Here is a 24,098-nt window from a genome sequence, read left to right as displayed (position 1 = left end):
CGAGGGAAACGCTCCTTCTGTCGATGCTTTGCATATATAGAAACTGAAATCAAATCCAACAGCACGCTGTTATCATCATCGTAGAAGGAAGGAGAGGCTTGTTGGAGTCGTGCGGTTCATCATTGCTGCATTTTTCTCTGACAGACATACAGTGTAGTGCCGCTGCGCCATCTTGCTGGCGCTCTTTATTTCGGTGTTCATCGAACCCGAGTAGCTCCGCAGAGTTTGCCGAAGGAGGATATCACATTTTAGGATGAAAGGTTAACTTTTTCTATGTTTATGGGTGATAGCAGGGTTTTGTAAGAGCTGCTGTGATTAGAATTGCATGCGGTGCGTAGTTTAGAACGATATTAGTGAGCACGTGTCGGCTTCCGCATATCTGAGTTAGTGAATAGATTATAATTAATAATTGTACCACCAGTTTTACTGCTTGCATATATATGGGCCAGGTTGTTAATTTTGGCATTATGCATATAGTGCCAAAATTAACAAAGCGTGATCACATGGGGGCCATTAAGAAAGAAAATAGAAGAACCGTGCAGGTATTCGTCGCTGGCCTAAGTGCATTCAACAGTCATGTTTACATTTTGTATGTACAGTGAAACCTCGTTAAACAGTAGTTGGCCGGAGCTCAGGAAAGGTACGTACTAAACGGTAGTACTGTTTAACCGAATAGCATGAGATCGCCCACTTACCTGTCGAAAATGGAACTCAGAGAGAGTGCGATGAAAGGGGAAGAAACATGCAGTATTTATTCACTTCGCGCGACAAAAGCGTTATTTTCCTTTGATGCCGCGGCGGCTTAGCACGACGACGACAGCGGCCTCAAACTTGCTGAAGCTGCGTGCCAGCTTTTCAGCCAGCCCCCTCTTCTCGGCAAACACTCTCATGGCAGATTCCTCGTTGGCGTTACGTATTCTCCGTGCACGTGCGCAGCAGTGCTGCGGAAGTCCCGGGGGCGCCTTTTTCATTGCCGGGTGCCGGAGTTTGGAATAATTTTCATTTGGAATAGAATTACGTTATCGCGCCCCTATTATCGTCGCGATGATTGCATTCATGAGGCTGACGTAATGCGCAGCTTATGCCACTGTCGGGCCTGAATCGCCCGTGCTATCGCTTTCCGTGTCGTCCTCGTCACTGTCGCTAGTCGACACTTTGGCAACGATGTCTAATTTTTCTTCTATGCTGAGCACCCAGCGTCTTTTTTATCCAAGCTTCGGAACAACGCGAGTCCTCGCTTGCGCGACACCATAACGCTCTCTGGCACCGCGTCGAAATGATGTTGATGTTGATGTGGCTTCACGCGCAAACTCACAGGGCGCTTGGAGGCCGTTGTTCCGATCTCTGAGGCGTGTTGTTCTGCCGGGCCGCCCGATGGAAACGGCGCAGCGCCGTGTTTGCGCGACGAAAAGTTGAAACGCTACGTTTTAACCGATGCGTACAGAATAAGCTGGTACGGTTTATGCGGATACGAAACACATTATGTTCAATGGCCGCTGAGTCGGGGATTTGACTTTACTACTTTTAAAACGAAACTACTGTTTAAGCAGGTACGGTTTAACGAGGTTTTACTGTATTCTTGAACTTTATTTCCCATGACCATACATTGCGACTGATTTTCGCAATGTCACTTCGTACATGCGACTCAGCTATCGGTGCACCCAGAAGTTTGTGACCCGTCGGGGTATACTTTACTATAGCTCTGGTGTTTCACTACTAAGCTCAAGATCGCGGGTTTGCTTGCGGCTGCGGCGGCCGCATATTAATGAGGGAGAGATGCAAGAACGCTTTCAATGTACAAATTTCAAAGGTTAAAAAATAAAATCGGTTTGCATAACTTTTTACATTGTGCCATGCTTTATTGAATCAAATGAGAGAAAGCGAGAACATTATATGCCGTTGATTGGTTTTGATGGGTGCAGATTTATGAGGACTGCAGTCGAATTTGCTACACGGCGAGAGCCTCCACTTTGATGGGTGCCTCCACATTTGTTGACACAAAACTCAAGTTTGAATTGCTACACTAAGTCGGCGAAATAGCGTTGCTGCTGCAAACGCAAAACGCTCTTTACGTCTTGTGCATGCACAGTGATGCTGACGCTATTTTTGTTCAAAAGCTCCCTAACGTGCATGGCATGGCAAAAGTGTATTGCACTATGTCATGTTCGGTGGAGGCGTGCATACTCGATCGGTCTTGCGGTGAGCCTTTGCCCACAAGCTGTGACTGTCGCACTGTGTTGCATCCTCGGTTAATAAACCGGCATTTGTTGACAATCTTTCTCTTGTGCCTTCTCCGCGCTGTATCGGGGGAGTCACTGAACCCGGCCGCAGCGACCTATATGCGTTGTGGTGCAAAGGAGCGTCGTGTTCTTTGATAACCTCGTTCGCAAGATAAGCCTCGCCCAACCCATCTCCACAAAATATATGCAAATTTTCGTAGTACAGTGAAACCTCGTTAAAGCGTAGTTGGCCGGAGCTCGGGAAAGGTACGTACTAAACGGTAGTACTGTTTAACCGAATAGCATGAGATCGCCCACTTACTTACCTGTCGAAAACGGAACTCAGAGAGAGTGCGATGAAAGGGGAAAAAACATGCAGTATTTATTCACTTCGCGCGACAAAGGCGTTATTTTCGTTTGATGCCGCGGCGGCCTAGCACGCCGACGACAGTGGCCTCAAACTTACTGAAGCTGCGTGCCAGCTTTTCAGCCAGCACCCTCTTCTCGGCAAACACTCGCATGGCAGATTCCTCGTTGGCGTTACGTATTCACCGTGCACGTGCGCAGGAGTGCTGCAGAAGTCCCGGGGGCGCTTTTTTCATTACGGGTGCCGGAGTTTGGAATAATTTTCATTTGGAATAGAGTTACGTTATCGCGCCCCTATTGTCGTCGCGACGATTGCATTCATGAGGCTGACGCAACGCGCAGCTTATGCCACTGTCGGGCCTGAATCGCCCGTGCTATCGCTTTCCGTGTCGTCCTCGTCACTGTCGCTAGTCGACACTTCGGCAACAACTGAGGCAACGATGGCGAAAAGTCGAATCTCGTAGCCGACATATCTTCGCGGTCGCAGCAGCGCTGCCGAGCAATTTCTTCGCATTCCAAATGCCACACACTGTAGTCAACAGCAGATCCCTGTTGCGTGTCAGCGCCGACTTCTTCGTGTCACGTTCGATAGCACGGACGATGTCTAATTTTTCTTCTATGCTGAGCACCCGGCGTCTTTTTTATACAAGCTTTGGAACGACGCGAGTCCTCGCTTGCACGACGCCATAACGCTCTCTGGCACCGCGTCGAAATGATGTTGATGTTGATGTGGCTTCACGCGCAAACGCACAGGGCACTTCGAGGCCGTTGTTCCGATCTCTGAGGCGTGTTGTTCTGCCGGGCCGCCTGATGGAGACGGCGCAGCGCCGTGTTTGCGCGACGAAAAGTTCAAATGCTACGTTTTAACTGATGCGTACGCAGTAAGCTGGTACGGTTTATGCGGATACGAAACACATTATGTTCAATGGCCGCTGAGTCGGGAATTTGACTTTACTACTTTTAAAACGAAACTACTGTTTAAGCGGGTACGGTTTAACGAGGTTTTACTGTATATGATAAGCATACATGCATTTGACCCTCGCCAAAAGTGCTTGCTGCTGCGTCAAATCGGCTTTTTGCCTGGGCCAACACTTCCGCCGAAAGGTGAAACGGCTGTTCCACCACTGTACTCATTGTCGCTCTGTGGCACAGGAGGGGTAAGTGGGGAAGTGTGTGGGGAACTTGACAATGACAGTGAAAGACTACCCACCTTTCACCAGTGTGTGGTTTATGTAACCTGTAGATATGGCAAAAGTGGCCCGTCTAATTTAAAGGGACCATGAAGAGCCATACTAAGTCAGTTTGGACTAATAAAGCATTCTTTGATAAGGATATGCTGGTTAACTTCACCATAATAGGTTGGTTATTGGATAGGAAAATGAAGGTCAAAATGTTCCATATGTTGAATTTCCTGCTGAAATCTGAGCGCTGGTATATAAGTGACATTTGTGGGGATGCGCGACTCTCGCTTGTCCCCTGATATGTTTTTCCCGCATAGCGCGTCTCCTGTAATCCGGCTTCACGACGTGGCCTGGCGCCTGCGGCGGTCGGAGTGGTTGAGGCGCAGCACAAGAGAGGGAACGAGTGTTGCGCTGCTAACGCCGCCGACAGGCAGGGGTTACTTGGGCGCCGAGAGAAAAGGCGCTTCCTCTTTTCCCGGCGGATCGGCGAACAGCGTGGACGTCCCGCGCGCGCACTGACCCATGCTTCTGCGAGACCGTCTCGCGTGGCCGCCTTCGAGCGCGCCACCGTTCGAGTGACTGTACGCGCGAATGACCAGGCGTTGGGATCCAGCATGGGGCGAACATATTCGCTCACTATCCGGTCGCGGTGAGTCGGACTTCCTAGATTTGTCGTGGGCCCATCGGCATGTTTCTCGGCTAGCAGGCATTGATCTATGAAAGGTGCAATAAATGCCCTTGTGGTTGTTTGCTCTACTGTGTTGTCGTTCGTTTGTCCCAAGAGTACGGAAGAGAACCCCACATCTGGCGCCCAACGTGGGGCCTCTTGGGGCATCGGACGATAGATTTAACAGTTTCGCCTCGTTCGAGACCTTTGTTTGAACGAAGCGTTGGGCTAGCGTGGATTTTGATCGCTAGCGTTGGCGGCGTGCTTTCTTGAACGAGGCAACGGTGGCTGTAGTGTGTTTGAACATGTCAACATGCTAAGCCTTTTCGCAAGTGTTTTTTTTTTTAATGACATTCGTCGGTACGAGAGCCACGTCATCTGCATCCTGGGAGAGCGACGCTTAGCGCCCGCGGAGCACTGGCAAGCCTGATGCGAGTGAGTTCGGAAGCCTTGTGGGTGGTCCGAATTTCTCACGTAAATAGCTTCTCTTATCTCTTTGACTCTGATGAATTCGTGGCTCTGGGAGCCGGGTGGCCGCGGGCCACGGGTGCCGCTACGGGCCGACTGGTATTGTGGCCTGGCACCGGGCGCTCCGACACTGTCTGGGACGGTGGGCGCCGTCAACTCGGATGCTGTGTGCACCGAGCGGAGTAGGACCACCTAACAGAGCTGACGACTCCTCGCGGCTGCATGTTTTGCGCCCATTTCGGGTGTTGCTTTTTGGATGCCGGTTGTTGTCAGGGTAGCGACGCTTTAGGCCTAAGGCTTTACGAAGCTGCCTGTCGCACTGGGAGGGACACAACCTGGTGGACCGTGGCATTGAGGTGTTGCAATTTGCTTCCCTCATTCTATTTAGCCTCGCACGAATTGAAATTACTCGTTCGACTCAAGGAAGCGAGCTTCGTTCACGTGAACTTCGCATCTGAGTAGCTGCCCGATCTTTTGCTAGCCGAGTTGAACATCGTACCACGTGGGCGATGCGCATGCAGAATTCCTCTCCCTTGCACTACTTTAGTGTTTGCCGAGTGTGTTGAGTGTACACAGCGTGATTGGAGTCACCCCTTGCTTTCTGTCACCTGCACATCGTCTGCGCTGCTGCTCCGGACTACAATCGAGCCACCCCGGGCGATGGTGATGCTGTGGCCAGTTCGGCGCAGCGACTTCGGCGGCCTCCTGTATCCAGCTCACAACCCTCGGCGGCGGACAAAAGAGCCGGCAGTCACCGACAGCTATTGCGGCTCTCGCCAGCAGGGCGAGTCGGCGCGAGCGACGCTTGCTCGTTCCGACTACTGCGTTGCCGTTTCCGGAGTCCTGGCCTGGAATCGTGCCGTGGAGTCTGCAAAGCTGCTGCTGTGACCGGCGGACGCCAGCGGTGTACCCAGGCACAATGTCGGCTCGCATGCTATCGACAGCGTGTGGACATTTCGTCAGCACGGCCACTGTTGCATGTACTACAGTCGAACCCCGCTACAACGAACGTCGCTTCAACGAAATTTTCGCTTCAACGAAATATTTCCAATTCCCCGTCAGCTCGCTATACAAAGTAATGGAACAAATTTCTCATCACAACGAACCATTTTTGGGGCGCGTTTCCGCTTCAACGAAATTTTTGCTATGCGAAGCTCGATTTAAAAATATATCTTACAATAAAACAAGCATATCGCCGCCCATCTATGTACTTCCATAGGCCCACGCTGCTTTGTTTCGCTAAACATTCGCTGGACCAAACTAATCCACTCACTGAAACGCACATGATCACCGCCATAGCTTGGTGTTGATGACTATCGGGCTGGCTGCCTTGCGACAAGGCGCGGGGGCAAGCTCCCGTTTTCTTCCAATCCAATTCAGAGCCGCAACCAATCCGTTGCCAAAGGACGCAGCAGCCTGGCAACAGCAGCGCGTTTGCCCTAGTTTTTTTCACTCGTGCTTGTGCTGCTAGTGCGCTGTAATGAATGCGAGCATGGCGACTTCATCTAGAAAGCGGAAGTTCCTCTCGCTTGAAGAGAAGGCACGGATTATCAGCGCGGCATCCAGTGGCAGGAAAAAGGGAGATGTTGCAGCGGACTTCGGCATCTCACAGAGCACGCTGTCAACGATCTTGAAGTCGAAAGACGCGATAGCGCAAGCTCTTTCTTCGGGGACATCCGCGAAGCGGAAAAAGCTGACGCAAGCGGCTCATGAGGACCTTGAGAAGGCTCTGTACACGTGGTTCCTCGACGTGCGCGCAAAGAAGATGCCGGTCAGCGGAAACATGTTGCAGCAAAAGGCACTTGGCTATGCCTGTATGCTGGGCATCAATGATTTCAAAGCCAGCTCAGGGTGGCTGACCCGTTTTAAGGCCAGGCATGAAATCGTCGCTAAAGTGCTGTGTGGGGAGTCGGCCTCATCAGACGCCGACGCTGCATCTGCTTGGGCATCAGCTACTGTGCCGGAATTAATGGAGAAATATGCCACATCAGACATATACAATGCCGATGAAACGGGACTTTTCTTCGAGCTCCTCCCCTCCAAGACGCTTCACATGAAGGGCCAGCCATGCAGCGGAGGGAAGCATAGCAAAAAGCGTGTGACTGTGCTCCTGTGCTGCAACATGGACGGGTCTGACAAGCGCTGCCCACTGGTGATAGGCAAAAGTGCGAAGCCGCGGTGCTTCAAAGGTGGCAAGAGCCTGCCCGTCAAATATGTTGCCAATAAGAAGTCTTGGATGACACGGGCCGTTTTCAAAGAGTGGCTAACCGCTTTCGACCGTGACATGACGGCAAAGAAACGTAAGGTTTGTTTGCTCATCGACAATTGCTCAGCGCATAACGTTGAAGACGTTCAGCTTCAAAGCGTGGAAGTAAGATTCTTCCCGCCGAATTGCACGGCTTTAATCCAGCCGCTGGATCAAGGTATCATCAATAGCGTTAAAAGCGCTTATCGACAGCGACTGATTCAGCGGCTGGTGTTAAACATCGACACCGGTCGGGCAATCGAAGTGGATTTGTACATGGCTGTACAGATGGTCTCAGCAGCGTGGACGGCAACCAGTCGCGTATCATCTACAACTGTTTTGTGCACGCCGGCTTTCACTCCGATGCTCAACTGGCAGCGAACTCCACGTCGGACGAGGAAGGCTGCAGTACAATTGCTCCACCCTCCACAGAGGCCAATGCGGCATGGGCAGCCCTTCAGGACTCCGGAGATGTGCCGGCCGATGTTCACATCGGCGACTACATCGCTGTTGACAGTGAAGTGCTAGCTCACGAGGAGCTGAGTGACGAAGCTATAATTGAGGGCGTTCGCCACAACGACGCATCATCGGATGATGACAGCGACGCGGAGGACTTAGCGCCACCACCTGCAATAAATGTGATGGATGCTTTTGATGTGATCCGCAGATTTTTCGGTGCTCACGATGACGACGTCGCGATGCAACTGTTCACCGAGTGCGAAAGCCGCGCCACTGCACTCGTGGCAAAAAAAAAGAAGCAGAAGAAGCTGACCGACTTCTTTGGAAATAAATGATGTTTTGGGACTATGTGGTCCAACCTGACAGTGTTTTTGGCCTGTTTTCGCCTCAACGAAATTTCGCTTTAACGAAATTTTTCGCGCGCCCCGTCAGTTTCGTTGTAGCGAGGTTCAACTGTACCTCGTTTGCAAACATATCAGGGGACGCGCGACTCTCGCGCGTCCCCTGATATGTTTTTCCTGCATAGCACGTCTCCTGTAATCCGGCTTCGCCACGTGGCCTGGCGCCTGCAGCGGTCGGAGTGGTTGAGGCGCAGCACGAGAGAGGGAGCGAGTGTTGCACTGCTAACGCCGCCGACAGGCAGGGGTTACTTGGGCAAGGCGCTTCCTCTTTTCCCGGCGGATCGGCAAACAGCGTGGACGTCCCGCGCGCGCGCCGACCCATGCTTCTGCGAGACCGTCTCGCGTGGCCGCCTTCGAACACGCCACCGTTAGAGTGACCGTACGCACGAAGGACCAGGCGTTGGGATCTAGCATGGGGCGAACATATTCGCTCGCTATCCGGTCGCGGTGAGCCGGACTTCCTAGATTTGTCGCGCTCCCATCGGCATGTTTTGTGGATATCAACTCGGCTTGCAGGCATTGATCTATGAAAGGTGCAATAATTGCCCTTGTGATTGTTTGCACTACTGTGTTGTCGTTCCTTTGTCCCAAGAGTACGGAGGAGAACCCCACACATTATAGATTACAAAGTATATTCACATATTTGAGCCATTGTGGCTCCATATACATGTTGTTAAAACTTGCTGTGTTCAGTCTTTGGATCTTTTAGAATGCAATGTGCTGGTCCATTTTAATTAACCCGTAAAAGATTAACTTAGCCGTAGCAGATCATCCACGACACCGTGGCGAGCTGGTGCGGCAACTCCGAGGCAGCGCCGTCTTTCGTTTTTGTCTCCTTTCTGGCTCATCGAGCTTCTTCACAACTTTTTTGGCATTGTACTCGAAGGATAGCTCACTGTTGATAGAGCTGAAATAGCTTTCTCCTTATGTGGACACCAGTCTTGCCTGGTGAATGTTTATCGTCAGTGCTTGATTAAATCATGATTTTTTTCCCCTTTGTAATGATTTTTCTTTGTCTTTATTTTTATGTGGTGTGTACTTGACATTTTGAATATTGCACTAGCCTGTGTGACTGTGTAATTAATGGCAAATCATTTCTTGTAGGAATTTGTGCAGGTGGTCTCTCCGGTCAAAAAGAAACAAGTGCTGACTGAGCATCAGAAGGAAGTCCGTAAAGAACGGAGGTAAATGGATGCACGTTGACCCCGAGCATGCAGTGTCTCTTGTGTCGAGAACGGTGGGCAGATAAGCAGTTCTTGGATAGTGTTCTGAAGCACAATTTCTGTCCCCAAAGGGGTCACCCTGGCCATGTCAGCTGTGTTTCAATGGAACCTAAGTGCAAGAATACTTGTGTACTTTGATTTAGGTGCACGTTAAAGAGCCCCAGGTGTCCAAAATTAATTCAGAGTTCTTCATTATGGCGAGCCTCATGATTAGATTGCAGTTCTGGCACATAGAACCACAGAATTTAAATAATGTTTATCGAGGCTAGTTGGAGCCGTGTATGCTAATTTGTGGAAAACTTGGCAATTGAATTGCACTCTTCGTGCATCTTAGTGTGGTTCAGTAGTGGTTGCTGGAAAATATTCATAGGTTTGCTACAGCACTGCACACCACCAATTATGCTGGGAAGATGAAATTATTGTCAGTGTCCTCAATATGGATAGAGCATCTCTATTGCAAAAACCAGCGTCTTCCAGTGCCTTCCAGTATGAAACCAGCGTGTTTTTTGACACTAGATCACACAGGGGATGCTGGCGCTCACTGGGAGTCACTAGGACCCCAGTGAGAAGTGCTGGGTCACACTGGGTGATACGCTGCCATGACGCTTGGGTGCACTGGCGGGTGATGCACACGCGCTGGTTCTCGCTGCAGTTTGCTGGCTCGCACTGGAAACTGCGTTGGTTGCGTTTGTGCCACACCGGTTCCATTATGCAAGGAGTACAGGCACTGCTGAATATTAAATGCCTTATACAGTTTCTTCGCTAGATATTAGCCTGTTATCCTAAATAATGCTATGTGTTCGGGTTATAAAAGTCTATTTTGTGTCGCAGCTTGGAATAAAGTTATGTGAGCTGCCCTACTTATGCATGCATGTTTGACACTGAAGATCACTTTCATTTTTTGCATTTCCCTTTTGACTGGGCGAATAGCTACATTCCTGAATGAAACCACGCAAACGCAGAGGATGCCTTGTTCTTTAGTAGTTTGTATGTAACTGATTAGTGCGAGTTGTCGCAGTTGTCACTGTGTTGTGGAGTCGACATGAAACCCAGAAGTCGAGAAACCTAGCTACTGTTGTCAACAAAATCTTCTTCCAAGAAATGGGAGATTACAACCTCATGTCCCCACACATCACATGGTTCCCAGCCCACATGGCCAACATTTCAGGACGTCCTGACTGTGATCCGAACGAATAGGAACACCAACTGGTGCGAGAACTAGCATTCCGCTTCTGCAGTCCGCTCCCTCACTTCGACCCAGCCTGGAGGGACCTAGACAGGAAAAACCTGCTCCTGTCATACCGCAAAATTGCTTCAAGTTATAGGGTAGGATGAAGAATTTTTGCTCCTCCTCACCCAAAGCTCAAAAAAGCACTCACCGTCACTTACAGACAGTTGCAGACTAGAACATACATTACACCAACGACACTAAGCAGGATCAATCCCAACCTTTCTACTGAATGCCCACACTCCGGCCACGAATGCAACAACTTCGAACACATGCTCTGGCTGTGCCCTGCCAACGTGGGCACGGACTTTCCTGACCAGTCCTTCTGGGACTCTGCGCTCACAAGCACAAAGCTCATCGCTCAGCTCAAGGCTGTCCAGAGGGCCCGAGCCATCGCTGAAGGACTCTGTCTACAGGCCCTGACCTGGGTGGAGCCGCCGGATTGATTGAATTCTTTCTCCTCAGGACCTAAATAAAGTTCGCACAAACTCACTCACTTACTTTAAAGGACCCCCCAGTTCGAAGCCTACCGCTGATTGATATGTTACACAAGAAGACTCAGACGACAAGAATAACGCGGCACGTTATTCGCGTGTTCAGTCGGGTTCTCCGCATCTCCCGCTGGCCGCCGTCTTTTTCTCGCCGTAGGTGGCTTGCGCTTCTGTTTTCCGAAGGCATGCTTTATTTAAAAGTTCTTTTCCAATGAGCGACGATCCATCACTGACCTGGGAGCTTTCATAAATCTGAATTCTGCGAGTGTCAAACGAAGAAAGACGCCGGCGTGGTTTTCAAAGCAGACAACTGCGGTCCGCTGTGGTTGCCAGCTTGCCCGCTGCTGCAGCAGCAATCAATGGCGAGACGCCTTTCAGTACGGCAACCAATCGGAGACCCGCTTTCATCGCAGGGCCCGTGTGACCACCTCTTGCAGACCCGCGCGTCTTTTGTGTTTGTGTGTTGGTTACAAGATGGCGACGACCGAAGAATTCAGAAACGGAATGGCGAAACTTCGAGCTTTCGAACGATACCAAGATGGCGGCGTTCGGTGGCGGGAAAGACGAGTTAGGGCTCTGAGAACTGCGGTGATTTTACACGATTTAAAGCTGTTTTCTCGCCCTACGCACTGATAAATGAATTTTTTTCGGGCACTTCTAGTGCGTTTTCAGTCATACCATTTTGATACAATGTAGGTTAGGCGTTGCAGATACCGAAACGCGTCGTTGCCAAAAATCGATCTTTTTTGCGATTTTCGCGATCTGATCCCCGCGTCTTCCCTTAAGCGAATCCCAACTGGTGAGCTCATCTTCGTGCGTCCGAAACCAAACTTGAGGTGTGCCACCAGTGTAAAAGACTACCTTGGCGAGCATGATAGTAGGGTCCCACCGGTTATTGCGGGTGACGTGTTCGTACAGGCTGATCCAGTCCTCGACGTCTTCCCCATCTTTGCCCGAGAATACGTCAGGATCACGGGGAGCGGGGAGACTGATGTAGGTTGTCGAAGTGGCAGCAGGTGTCGGAGCCGGCATAGTCGAGTTGTCATCGCCGGGAGCCATGAAGGAAGGTTCGACATACCGTCCACTGCGAAGCTCCGTGACAAGGTACAGGGAATGTCCATCTCCTCCAGATATGAGTGAGTGAGTGAGTAAAGACTTTATTTAAAAACAAGGTATTGACGGATGACCTTATTGTTAGGCAGCCACGAGCCCCTGGGCCCGGGCGGCTTCTTCAGCTCTCTCGATGACCTTGGCCTGCAGGTCAGGGTCGGAGCTGAGCAACACGGCCTCCCACTGCTCAGTATTACTTATTTCGTGATCTGTGTGGTTTTCAGCTGGACACGACCACATAATATGGAATAGATGCGCTTTTTGCTTACAATGCTTACATGTATTAGGGTATTGGTCCCGGTAGTAGTAATGATAGGCTACGGGGTTGGGGTAGGTGTTCGTCTGAAGACGTCTCCAAGCTACTTCTTGTCGCTTGTTAAGCGATTTGTGTGCTGGCGGGTACACTGCCCTGGCTAACCTGTAGTGCTGAGTTAATTCCTGGTAACTGACCATGCGATCCCTCTCTGATCCTAGCGCGAGCCGTCCGGGTGCTCGGTTGGCGAGCCCTTGAGCGGCGGTGTGGGCGGCATCGTTGCCCGGTAGGGAGAAGTGTGCTGGTGCCCAAATGATCTGGATTTGTCGTGGGTGTTGGTTGGATTCTACTATGTGTTTTACGGGAGCCGAGACCCGACCTTTCTCAAAATTGCGTACTGCTGCTCTGGAATCGCTAATAATGTAATGACAATGTGTGGAGGCTATTGCCAGAGCGATAGCCGCCTCTTCCGCTGTTTCGGAGCTTCCAGATATGTTACGTAGGAAGACGCAGACGACAAGCTATATACAAGTATATTTACAAGGAAATATGCCCCACTTGGGGGCCAAGAGGCAACAGCCCGCGCTAGCCTCTAATCGTCGTCTTCGCACTGCTCGTCTCTTTGTGATCACAAATACTGTTCCGTAGCAATATTATCGCACTGATAACAAGGCTTAGGTGATTGGTGCACTTCCACTTGCCCAGTGTACTAAAAAATAATAGATAAAAGGTTCTAAGGCTCAAAAACACACATTTTTGCATTCGCCATGTACCAGCGCCAAGATTGGTCCCTTCCACCGAAGCTTAGGCCTAGCATATCTACTGAGTCCGTCTACACACTATCAGCCCATCTGGGCTTAGGTGTCAACAAATCTAACAAGGATAAATCACTCTATATTTCAGCTTTCGCATTGGTGTTCTTAAATAAACTATTTTTTTGTGGCTATGGTGTGAACACAAGAAGCAATAAGCGCCGATGCGATACGTTATAAACATATGTGCATGGGCTATCGCTGAAGGCTGCCAGCTTTAGCCTACGCTTCTCTGATGAAGATGTGTGACTAGACAGACGCATTGATTGAAATGCATCGTTAAACTAAGAAAAATGTTGCATATGCCTTACGAGAAGAACAAGAAACTGCTATCAAAATCAGCAGTAACAGCCCATACAGCGTCCCTGGTTGGTGGTTCATTTAGGACTTTTTTCGTAGTTACAATACCGATCGCAAACGAAAATCAGTGTTGTGGCACTTCCAAGCATACTACTGAATACGGATGACAGCTTGTTCTTTCTGATACAGGCGTAAGTTTTAGTTGCTGGGCGAGAGCACATCTGCCATGTCTGTGCTAGAAGCGCCTGCGAAACTCAAACTGCGCCTATGCTCTGTTCCACACATAGCAGTCAACGCTGTGGAGGCTAGAGAGACTTCTCTTGGTGGCTTCGCTCGTATTTGGGTATGGTTCGATGTTTTTTGACCGCAATTGTGTGCAACTGTTTCTTAATGTTGGCTCAGCATTGAATGAAGCAGGTTTTAATCCTTAGAAACAAACACACTGTGGTATACGGCTGCTAATGTGTTTTGGATCATTTTTATCTTTGTTGTTCTTTTGGGGTTTTTTATTTGCAGCCCATCGCGAGGAGCCTCCTGTGCATGCTCGCGCGAGCGAACGCTGTCGGCGCGCAGCGAAGCATGGACAAAACGTGTGCAGTGATCACTTTTCTTCATCGAACTTGTTGCGTAGCTTCCACAGCGTTGATTGCTGTGTATAGAATGGAGTATAGGCCTTGACATGGCAAATTATTCCCACTTTGCTATGTGTTTGCCTGGCGTAGTGGTAAGGTGCCGGGCTTGGGATCTGTAGGTCAGATGATTGAATCCTGGTTGTAACGTTTTATTTTTACTTCTTTTCTCATTTTTTTATTGCACTAAAATTCTCTCTGTTGCTTTCTGTATTTTAAAACATATGTACGGATGCCAGGCACCCCACATTTCACGCTCTAGAGCTACTTTTCGCACTGGTACCCAGTTCCTCCCATTATGCAGCGACTGCCCAGTGCTCCAGCATCCAGCGCGCGACACTGGGCCCATAATCCAGCATGCACTGGGCACTGGATACTTTGTTTTGCAATAGGGATAGATGGTTGCGTGTCAAAGTGTTGCGATTCCCTCACTGCAAGTTCCTGACCTGTGCATTTTAGCCCTCAGGGCAGTTATGAGTCATCCTGCTAGAGCTTCATGGAGCAATGACTGGTCCTTTACTAACCGCAGTGGGTATCCACATAATGCAATACATGTGCATCACATTTAGCTGAAATGGTTTATTATAATTTGAAGCCATGATTACAGCCATAGTATGCATCGGGCATTTTTTGCAGTGAGGCGATAATTGGCTGATCAAAGGACTCTGGTTGCTTAAATTGACGGCACACTTGTCTACCCCCCCTCAGATGGGGCATTCCGTGGGCCCTAGGTCATGCAACATGTGCGTTGTCTTGTGCACAGGTCCTTGCCAGCCTTGTACAGCAACCTGTCCCAGAGTGGCCTAGACAGCCAGGATTCCGAGACTCCACAGGATTCCGAGACTACACAGGATTCCGAGACTCCACAGGAGTCCGAGGAGGTGGATGATGAACCTTCCATCAGTGCAGAGGTCAGGGCTCCTGAAATCGTATTTTTTTAATAGACGTGCGGATGTCCTGAGAGCTGACAGTTCCCGCCACAAGTGGGTAACGTCGTGAAATTCAACTTCCAAGCGGGAGAAACTTTCAGGGCATTCCTTATGATGCTTACTCTTATAAAGAACATGTGTTTTGTTGTTGCTGATTAAGGGGGGACGTGGCAATGAAAACTTTTTTTTTTATTAATGGGAATAAATTGGTCAAATTTGGCATACAGGTGTAATTTGTTATGCTGATATCATAACTGAAGTTAGTTTTGTGCTATCTATTATAGTTTCCTAGTTACAAGTGACAGCCTCTAATGGTGATCCCCAAATTAATTAATTAGTTACACCTAAGTTCACCAAGATTTTCACGTCCGCATGTTCACAAAGGCTGATTCTGTGCAATAAAGCTATTGCTATATTTTCTAAATGCCAAAATGCGCATAAAAATATTTCTTCAGCTTTCCTTTGCATACTGTCTTACTAACAACTTTTGCAAAAAAAAAACATTAAAATTTTTTTTATGTGGTGCAGTTAGAAATGGACAGCTTTATTGCACTCATCAATGTTTCAGGATCTAAGTGCAAAAGACAGAATGCTTTTGTCTTCATTCGTTGTAAAATGCCACTGGGATGACTGAAAGCAACTGCACAAGAAATTAAAGCTGAGAAAACGAAGCTCGAAGTTTCATTTGTTGTAAACATTTAAATCTTTATTTTGAGCACCTAAAACCCATCTGGGATGAAGTCCTTTGCCTGTGGGGACACATTTGCTTTACATTTTGATGACGTTTTTTGCGTTCTTGCAGCAGTTTTGTGCACCTTGCCTTTTTTGGTCATTGTGCATCCATCCGTCATGCAGAGGCAGGTGACAGCGCACTCAAAACGTCGGCTCTTGTCTCTCATTGTGTAACCTCGTTATTAGTGGAGTTGGAGCTGAAATCTGCAGTTGAATATCTAATGCGAAAACTTCTGCTCCGCCAATGTTGCGTTGCTGTCACGACCACACGCGGACGTAACGACACCATCGCTCGCGGTCGTGCCTTCATATCACTTGCGGACGTGGCTTCATCATCGTTCGCAGATGCGCCTTCACCGTCGCTCGCGGACGTGGCTTCACCGTCGCTCGCGGTTGCGCCTTCATTATCGCTCACGATCATGTAGGTGTTCTGTGGTCACGTCGTCAGCAGTGCACGCGGGCGCGCTTTCCCAGTCACCGACGTGCGCCGGTCGTGCCTCGTCAACAAGCTCTGCGGCATCCGCTTCTACGAGTGGTTTTCTCCCTCTTTTCTACACCTTTCGTGGTCTTCCATACACGTGGGCCGTTCGGAACTTCATTTATTAGGGGCTCATCGCATAAAACGTGCGTAAGCTGCCACGATCGTCAATCACATTGATAGGAACGCACAGCTCGCTGCCGCGCAAATGCGCGCTAGTGAGGTTCGTCAGCAATTAAAATCTACAACAGCCAATAGGAGCGCCCCCTGTGCCCCACTTGACTGCTGCACCCAATCGCAATTCCGAGTTTTCCTTATTTTCGCTTGCGTTTGCTGGTTTATTTTTCAGTGGAGAAATGAGTCACTCCGGCTATCTTGAGCTCCGATCTCTCCTCTTTACGATGATACCAAGATGGCGGTGCTGCGTCAATGGATAGCCCGGCGATTCGCGGTGCGACGGGGCCTTTCGAAGCCCGATTTTTTCGCAATTTTTTATGACAGCACCCTACGAAAGTGCTGCTTTCTCGATTTCTACCACATATTTTGCTATAATATTTCACTACGAGGTAAATAAAGGTCCGTGGATCGCGAAAAAAAAGAAAATAAAAAATTTTGACAGTTTGACCACTTCAATTGCCGCGTACCCCCTTAAAGATGCACTCAAGTATCATTATAATGAGGTTGAAGGAGAAACTGAAATTACTTCATGATATATCCATTATATCCATTATTGCTATTAACTGCAATATATGCCCAGTGGGGTGCACAATTGTAAACATGCAAATAAGAAACTGGCTTTTCAGCCCGCAGAACTGCTACACGGCCATACATGTGATGAAATTTGAACAAAACAAGAAAAGAATCGTCGGCGTGTGCAACACACGACCCCTTGGCACCTGACGTGACAACCTTTAATAGCGACTTTCTGTTCTGTTGTGATGGTCTTTCGCGTCTGCTTTCCACTTGGCTCGTCGCAGTCGAGCAGCATGTGGCAGACAACACAGCGCTCCACTGTGTGATCTAGAAGGCAACAGAACTCAACCGCGCCAGCATGGCTAGGCTGACTCGTAACCTCCGAGACTGCACCGGTGAAAATTCGATCTCGGATGCCGTGCCCAGCTAGCTGGCAGCTAGACATGGCCACGCCGTGTGTAGCCACGCCGCATGGTGTGACTCGTGCAGGCTTGCGCACGAGTCAGACTGAGGTTGCGCCAGGGAGATCTCGGAGGTTACGCCCAGCTGTGCCTGCCTGCACAAAGTGATTAATCTTTCGCATGGCCATGCGTTGCAGCACAGCATGGCGACTGCGCAGCTTGCGCAGCCAGGCATGTGCAAGAGAGGTCACTGGAAAAGTGCAACCATGAGGCATTGTTTGTGTGTAGGTTCACAGCTCCGTGCAGTGGTGAGAAAGACCGGTGTTGCTCGACAGCGTATTCAACGCGGGGGTTTTGAAATGCCACGGCGAACGAGTGCCAAACCCTCTGGAAAGTGATGTACAGTAGAACCCCGCTGTTACGTTCCTCACTGCTGCGTTTTCCCGGCTGCTACGTCGCTTTCGTCCGGTCCCGGCATAGCTTCCATAGGATCCAATGTATAAGGAACCCCGTTGTTATGTAGTAGCTGTGAAAATGTTCCCTCATGATGCGTTGCAACTCGAACCCGCCTGGGCTAAAGTAGGCAATGTGCTCTAACCGCCATTTTGGCTTTTGACGAGTTTTGACCAGGCTTGGCTATTGAACTGGCTGCAAGAAGCCGCACGCCAGTTCGAGAGGTCGCCACTAGGTGGCCATTCGTGAAAAATGCTCTCACTATCATCACTGTGATTACGGTCACCGCATGGTTTGTTGGACGTGTTGGGCGGGTCGACTCACGGAGGAAGGAAACTCGGGAGAGGCCCAGGCGTCACTCTTCGGGAAGCTATAGCTAAAGAGAAGCCAGAAGGTGGCGTTGCTCCGCCTATCGGGCCAGCTCTCCTCTCTTGTTTACTTTTCTCGTGAAACCACGCAGCGCTAGCAGGCTGCGCGCAACCGGGCTGCTCGGATGCGCGCGCTCCGCAGCAATACTAAACAAACGTTAGCACGTTAGCATGATTACACCAAAGAGGGCAAAATTTCCCGCGGATATTCATTCGTCCGTTGCCGTTGCCTGGCGCGGTGACGAGGAGGAGCACGAGCCGCGTGATGCCGGGGAGTTGCCAAATCCTAGCTTTGGAGAAGCCGTCGCGGCTCTGGACCTCCTCCGCAGGTACGTCGCACCTCACAGCGACGCTGACAGCAATGCAGCCTTCCAGGCTATTGAGAAACGTGTAGTGATTTCTAGCAAGCGAAAGAAACGGCAAGCCACCATTCTAGACTCTTTCAAGTCCTAAGCGCACTCTGTGGAAATAAATTGTCTATAGTTGAAGCTGCACTTTTTTCATTCATTTTCGGAGCTTTCCTCACTGTTGCGTTTTCCTGGCTGTTACGTTTTTTTTCCTCGGTCCCGTGAAAAACGTATGAACGGGGTTCCACTGTACTTGGCGCGCAACAGTGGGGTATTTTTTGGTTTTTGAGATGAATGTAGTTCTTTAGGTCCATTCGGAGGACAATATCACTTCGTTAAAATCACGTTTGGCATACCCAGATCTCTATGGGGATTTCAAGGGGAATTTCATGTACTTCATTGTATCCATTATTTCTTTATATCCCATTTCATTATAACAAGTTTCAAGTGTATTATACAAATTTGCAGTGTATTGTGGAGTAAGCTTTCTAGTAGGGATGCGCAAGTACTAGTTACAGTGCAGTCCACTTATAACGATATCACATATAACGATATATCGGTTATAACGATGGGTCGACATGAGAGTGTCATTTTATGCATTAGGTCTATGGGGAAAAAAACCATTTATAACGATAGGTTATTCACCGCATATCAAAATTTTGCAGTCTGGACGGCGTTTTCCGTGCCAAATAATCGTAACACTTGCGTTGCTTAGTTCCCTGAAACGAACGATGTCGAGACGAGATGATGTTTACCTCCGTAAGTTCGTATCTGCCGCCATTACCGCGCAGCGCGTCTTGCCCCGCCCGCGCACCGGAGAATAGCTGAGTAGGCGCAGCGCGTCATAAGATGGCGCTTGCTGCTTCATGCACGTCGGCCACAGTCGCTCCGAAAGAGAGAGAAAGAAAAAAAAAGGCGACAAGCAAAGCGGCGCGGTGGCGCCCGTCCCACGTCTCTCTTGCGATAGCAGGCTGACGCCACCGGAGCAGCGTGCAACCAACGGTTCAAATGGTTCAACCCAGTTAGAAAATGGCGCCGACACAGCGCAAAGCTGTGACGCTTGAAACGAAGATGGATATTTTGCAGGACTCTCGATGCGGCTTCAAGGTGAGCGCCCTCGTGAAGAAGTATGAGCTCGTCCAGTTAATGATATCAACCATCTTGAAAACCGGGAGCACCGCGATTGTGAAGGCAGGAGCTATCAGCGGCCATGCCGATCAGCGGAAAAGGGTTAGAGACCCTTTGTACGCCGATGTTGAAGAGGCGCTTTACCAGTGGTTCATCACCAATTGCTTCAAGAAGGCGGGCTTTGTGCGTAAGGACGAACTTCCCCAACCCGCTGAGACCGACCAGGTGGAAGTCTCTGACATACCGAGCTCTGGGAGCTCGTTCCTACTGGTGACACAGGTGTTGTGTCGAAGGAGGAGTTTTTGACTGCAGACAGTGCTGCCTCGTTCTGCGATGAAGTCACCGACGAGGCGATCGCCGAAGATATGCTGTCTCGTCAGACGGCAAAGTTGTGCGACGGTGGCGACGGCATCAGCGACAGTGACAACGAGATCGACAGTGGCTCCTTGACCCCGACCACGATGTCCACGCAAAGTGCACTGTCGTCGATCGACTCCTTAATTGATGTTATGCATGCTAAAGGATTGCCGCCAGTGTTCGCGCAGCAGCTGGAATCCATGCACACCGCGGTTGTGAATCTGAAGCTGCCGCAAAAGCAAGTGCAGATTTCTGACTATTTCGGCGCGCCTAACCCTTGACACGGTCATTGGCGCTAGAAATAAAGTTTGTTTTTTACGGCCTGCTGTCTACATCATATATTCTTTAGAGCAAGTAGCGAATTGGAGTTCGGAGCTGCAAAGGTATGTTCCGCGTTTAACAAAAATTTTTTTTTGATAACTGCAGTCCAGATATAGCGATAATCGGTTATAACGATCATATTTTTCGTCTTTCCCGATATCGTTGTAAGTGGACTGCACTGTAGTAGGTAGGTAACAACTATTGAATCGAACCAAGGTAACGAAACCTAGTTATATTGAATATCAGAATTTTTTACAAAATTTAATGCTTACAAATTTTGGGCAAGAAAACGCAGTACTGCACATGCTTGGGAGTCTCTCAGCGTTGCATAACAAGAATGTGTGATCGAGCTATCAGTAACTTTGTTATGTAGAAATCAAGATACACAGTATGGTCCATTCTTATTGAAGGGAACACCAAATTAGTTAGTCAGCACTGATTATAGGTCAGTCCTAGCATGTAAAGGTCTGATTTTTTTTTTATGAATACAATTTTTGTTAAATAGAATCACGTCCTTTTAGCTTTCTGAAATTGATGAACTAGTGATGTTCTGAGATGGGGGAGGTCAAACGTGTTACGATGTTTTACCGTCTGAGCAGCCAGAACCAGCCCTATGAGTAAATACTGATGATGCGCTTGACTGACTGGCTATTCTTCGTTACAAGGTTACGAAATTAATGAAGGAAACTACTTTTAAGTGAATTTTTGTCTACAGTGATTTGAAATCAACTGCTTTTTGCATCATAAAGTGCACACACATGCAGAAGGAAGTGGCAGCATGAGAAGGTGCCAGCATTGATATGTCACTAGTCAAACCTGGATATAACGAAACTGAAAAAAGTTCGCAATTTTTGTTATATCCAGGTTTTCGTTACATGCAGTTTCGGGTTAAGACTGGTAAGGATCTTGCCAAAACTAAATAAAAATGCGGCAGATATCAATTAAAGTGAACTCGCCATTCAAAGAATTTATTTACTAGAGAAAAATTGCATAATTTTCGCTTGCTGTTTTTGCCCGATCGAAGCCACTACTCGGCGCTCCAAGGAAACTAAGGCATCCAGGGCTGCTTCATCGTCCTCCGAGCCGACGAAACGGCGCAGAACGTCCACCGCGTCCATCAGTTCCTTCGTGGTAGGCACCGTACAAAACGTATCAGGCTCTGACGAACCGTCACCTTCAAGGCTATCTTTAACGGTTTCCACAAGTGCCGCATCAGTCATCTCTTCCGTAGACAGAGTGCCGTTGCCCCCGAACAAAAAGTCGCACAGTTTGACACCGTCGGGCACCCCACCATTCATGCGTAGTTCATCCCACGCTTCTGCGACCTCGGGTGGGCTTGAAGGTTCGTCTTCAGGGACTGTAGCTTGAATGGCCTGATTTACCTGAGCCTTGGTGAAGCAATTGGCGATCACTCGTGATCCGACCTCTTGCCACGACGCAGCAAGGATTTGGATTGCTTTGTAGATATCCACTTTCGTCGGCCGTTCAAGGCGGATGTCCAGGAGCATCTTTTGTATCAATCAACGGCGGCAACAGCATTTAAAGCTGTTGATAACCCCTTTGTCTAAGAGTTGTATGAGAGAAGTGCAGTTAGGTGGCAAATACTGCTGCTTGACGTTCGAAAGCTGTAGGCCTTCCACATGGTGCGCGGAGCATTTATCAAGCAGCAAACAAATGCTGCAGCCTTGTCGCTTGACATCTTGGTTGCTCTCCTTCAGCCAGTTGGAAAAAATTGCCCGCGACATCCATGCTTTGGAGTTTGCCACATATTTTACTGGCATCCGCCTTGTTCGTTTAAAACATCTGGGCCGGGCATTGCGGCCAATAACCAATGGGATTCGCTTGTCGCTGCCATCAGTGTTGGCGCAAAGCAAAACCGTCACGCGTAGTTTACTTTGCTTTCCACCGCGGCAGTCTTCTCCCTTTAGTGACAACGTGTGGCTCGGTAACATTTGATAAAACAGGGCCGTCTCATCAGCATTATAAATGTCGGCAGCTTCATAGCGACTGAAAATGCCGGGAAGCTTCTCAGCCACCCACGAGGCAGCTGTATCACTGTCTGCGGAGGCAGACTCGCCAGATATCACCTTTCCAACGACACCGTGCCGGCTTTTAAATCCTTGCAGCCATCCGTTACTCGCTTTGAAGTCGTCGTGGCCCAGGATGCAAGCAAAATCTATGGCTCTCTGCTGCAAAATCGCGCCACTTATGGTCACGTTTTGTGCTCGTCTGTCCAAAAACCATGCAAACACGGCGTTGTCCATATCAGCATACGTCGACGTATTCATTCTTTTCTTCTTCGCACTTGTGCCAGACTCCATCGCTGTGCGGATGCTTTGTTCTGCAGCAAGAATGGTTGACAGGGAGCTGGCTGGTATATTGAAGCTGGCAGCGACATCCTTCTTTTTTTTCGCTGGCGGTAACCGCATTCAAAATCGAGAGCTTATCTTCAAGTGACAAAACTTTGCGTTTTTTCACAGCGGAACTCATCGCAACAAACCGACACCATAAACACACACCCGCACATGCACGTTAACACGCTGACGAAGAATGCTTATCATAAATGTGCCGCAAGCAAGGCCACAAGACACCATAAAGAATTTGTCATAGTAGTGCCACCTAGTGTCAAGCTACAAAATGAAAGCTTAAAGGTTCCTACGCTTGCCACGGAGCAGCGCTAGCGGCGGTCATCATCATCATCACCGAGGTTTGCTTGTTTGCTGCGATTGCAAACGTTCTGCTCGCGGTCTACTTTACCTTTTACCTTTTGATATAAAAACTTAAACAATATTCATTAAAGTTCTGCACTGCGCGGTTGAATTTTAGGCAAAACATTACAAGATACAGCTCGATGATCTGCGCCGCGAATTCGTTACATCAAGGTCAACCACCGCAAGGCGTTTGTTACTTGGAGGTCGCCTATACATGGGCTTCAATGGGGGATGTGTTGCGAAATTTAAAAATTTCGTAAAATGCAGGAATTCGTTTCATAGAGGTTCGTTACATAGAGGTTCAACTGTATTCCCAAAAGCTGCCAGTGCTCGCCAGTGCTTCCCTTGACAAAACGTGGCAACATACAGTCGATCTCGCAAATATGAAACCCAGAAATAACGACTTATTGTCTGTATGGCACAATAGTAAAATCGCCTTGAAAATTGCATAGCAATGTACAACAGTAAAAGCTCATTAATTCGGATCTCACAGGACCAGGAAAAATGTCTGAATTATTTGAATGCCGAATTAACGAATGAACAAGAAAAACAACATTAAATCCAAGTTGGAGAAGCATGCCTTTATTTACTGAAGTACTTTGGCAATAGTCATCTGCTTCTTCACAGATTCCAGCTGATACAGTCGAACCTGACTACAGTCATCGACCGATTTTTCGGACCCTCTAGGGAACGTAAAAACGTCCGAAAATTCAGGCAGTCCGAAAAAATGAATGCATGCAAAAAACCACACCTTTTTTTTCTTTTTTTCTCGGATCTAGAGGTAAAGGGCGAAGTACCAATCTTTCTAAACCCTACCAAAGCATCAATGAAGGTGCTATGAAAAGAGGCGTTCAAAAACTCTGTATGCAGCCGACTGCCAGTTTATTATGTGCATGTGCATCGTCAGGCAGCCAGTGTTATTGCTGCAGTGGCTTGAAGAACTTGTTGATTGTTGTTTGGTTGGCGTTCTGGTTGCATGCAATCATATTCACCTCGATGTGAGAAGGGTCATGTCAGCACTGTACACTGATGAAAAAGTCAAAGTGCTCGCGTCAACTCGGTGCTTGTAGGCAGCGCAGGCATTGGCTTCTCATTTTCAACATTGGAGTCTTCTGAATCCCCCACAAC

The 24,098-nt window shown here is 48.8% G+C and overlaps 1 protein-coding gene across 2 annotated transcripts in view; it reads left to right on the top strand.

Moving 5' to 3' along the window:
- The window catches only part of LOC142573218 (uncharacterized), a 325,311-nt gene that overhangs the window by 209,567 nt on the left and 91,646 nt on the right, over nt 1-24,098 (top strand). For both annotated transcript variants that reach the window (XM_075682810.1, XM_075682809.1), the window contains exons 24-25: nt 9,111-9,190; nt 14,816-14,963. In XM_075682810.1, the coding sequence (XP_075538925.1) occupies nt 9,111-9,190; nt 14,816-14,963 (228 nt within the window). The remainder of the gene's footprint in view (nt 1-9,110; nt 9,191-14,815; nt 14,964-24,098) is intronic.

Source organism: Dermacentor variabilis, chromosome 2 (genome assembly GCF_050947875.1).
Source record: "Dermacentor variabilis isolate Ectoservices chromosome 2, ASM5094787v1, whole genome shotgun sequence".
Taxonomy (NCBI): domain Eukaryota; kingdom Metazoa; phylum Arthropoda; class Arachnida; order Ixodida; family Ixodidae; genus Dermacentor; species Dermacentor variabilis.
Note: the sequence above shows the minus strand (reverse complement) of the source record. Positions and strands in the feature narration are given on the sequence as shown.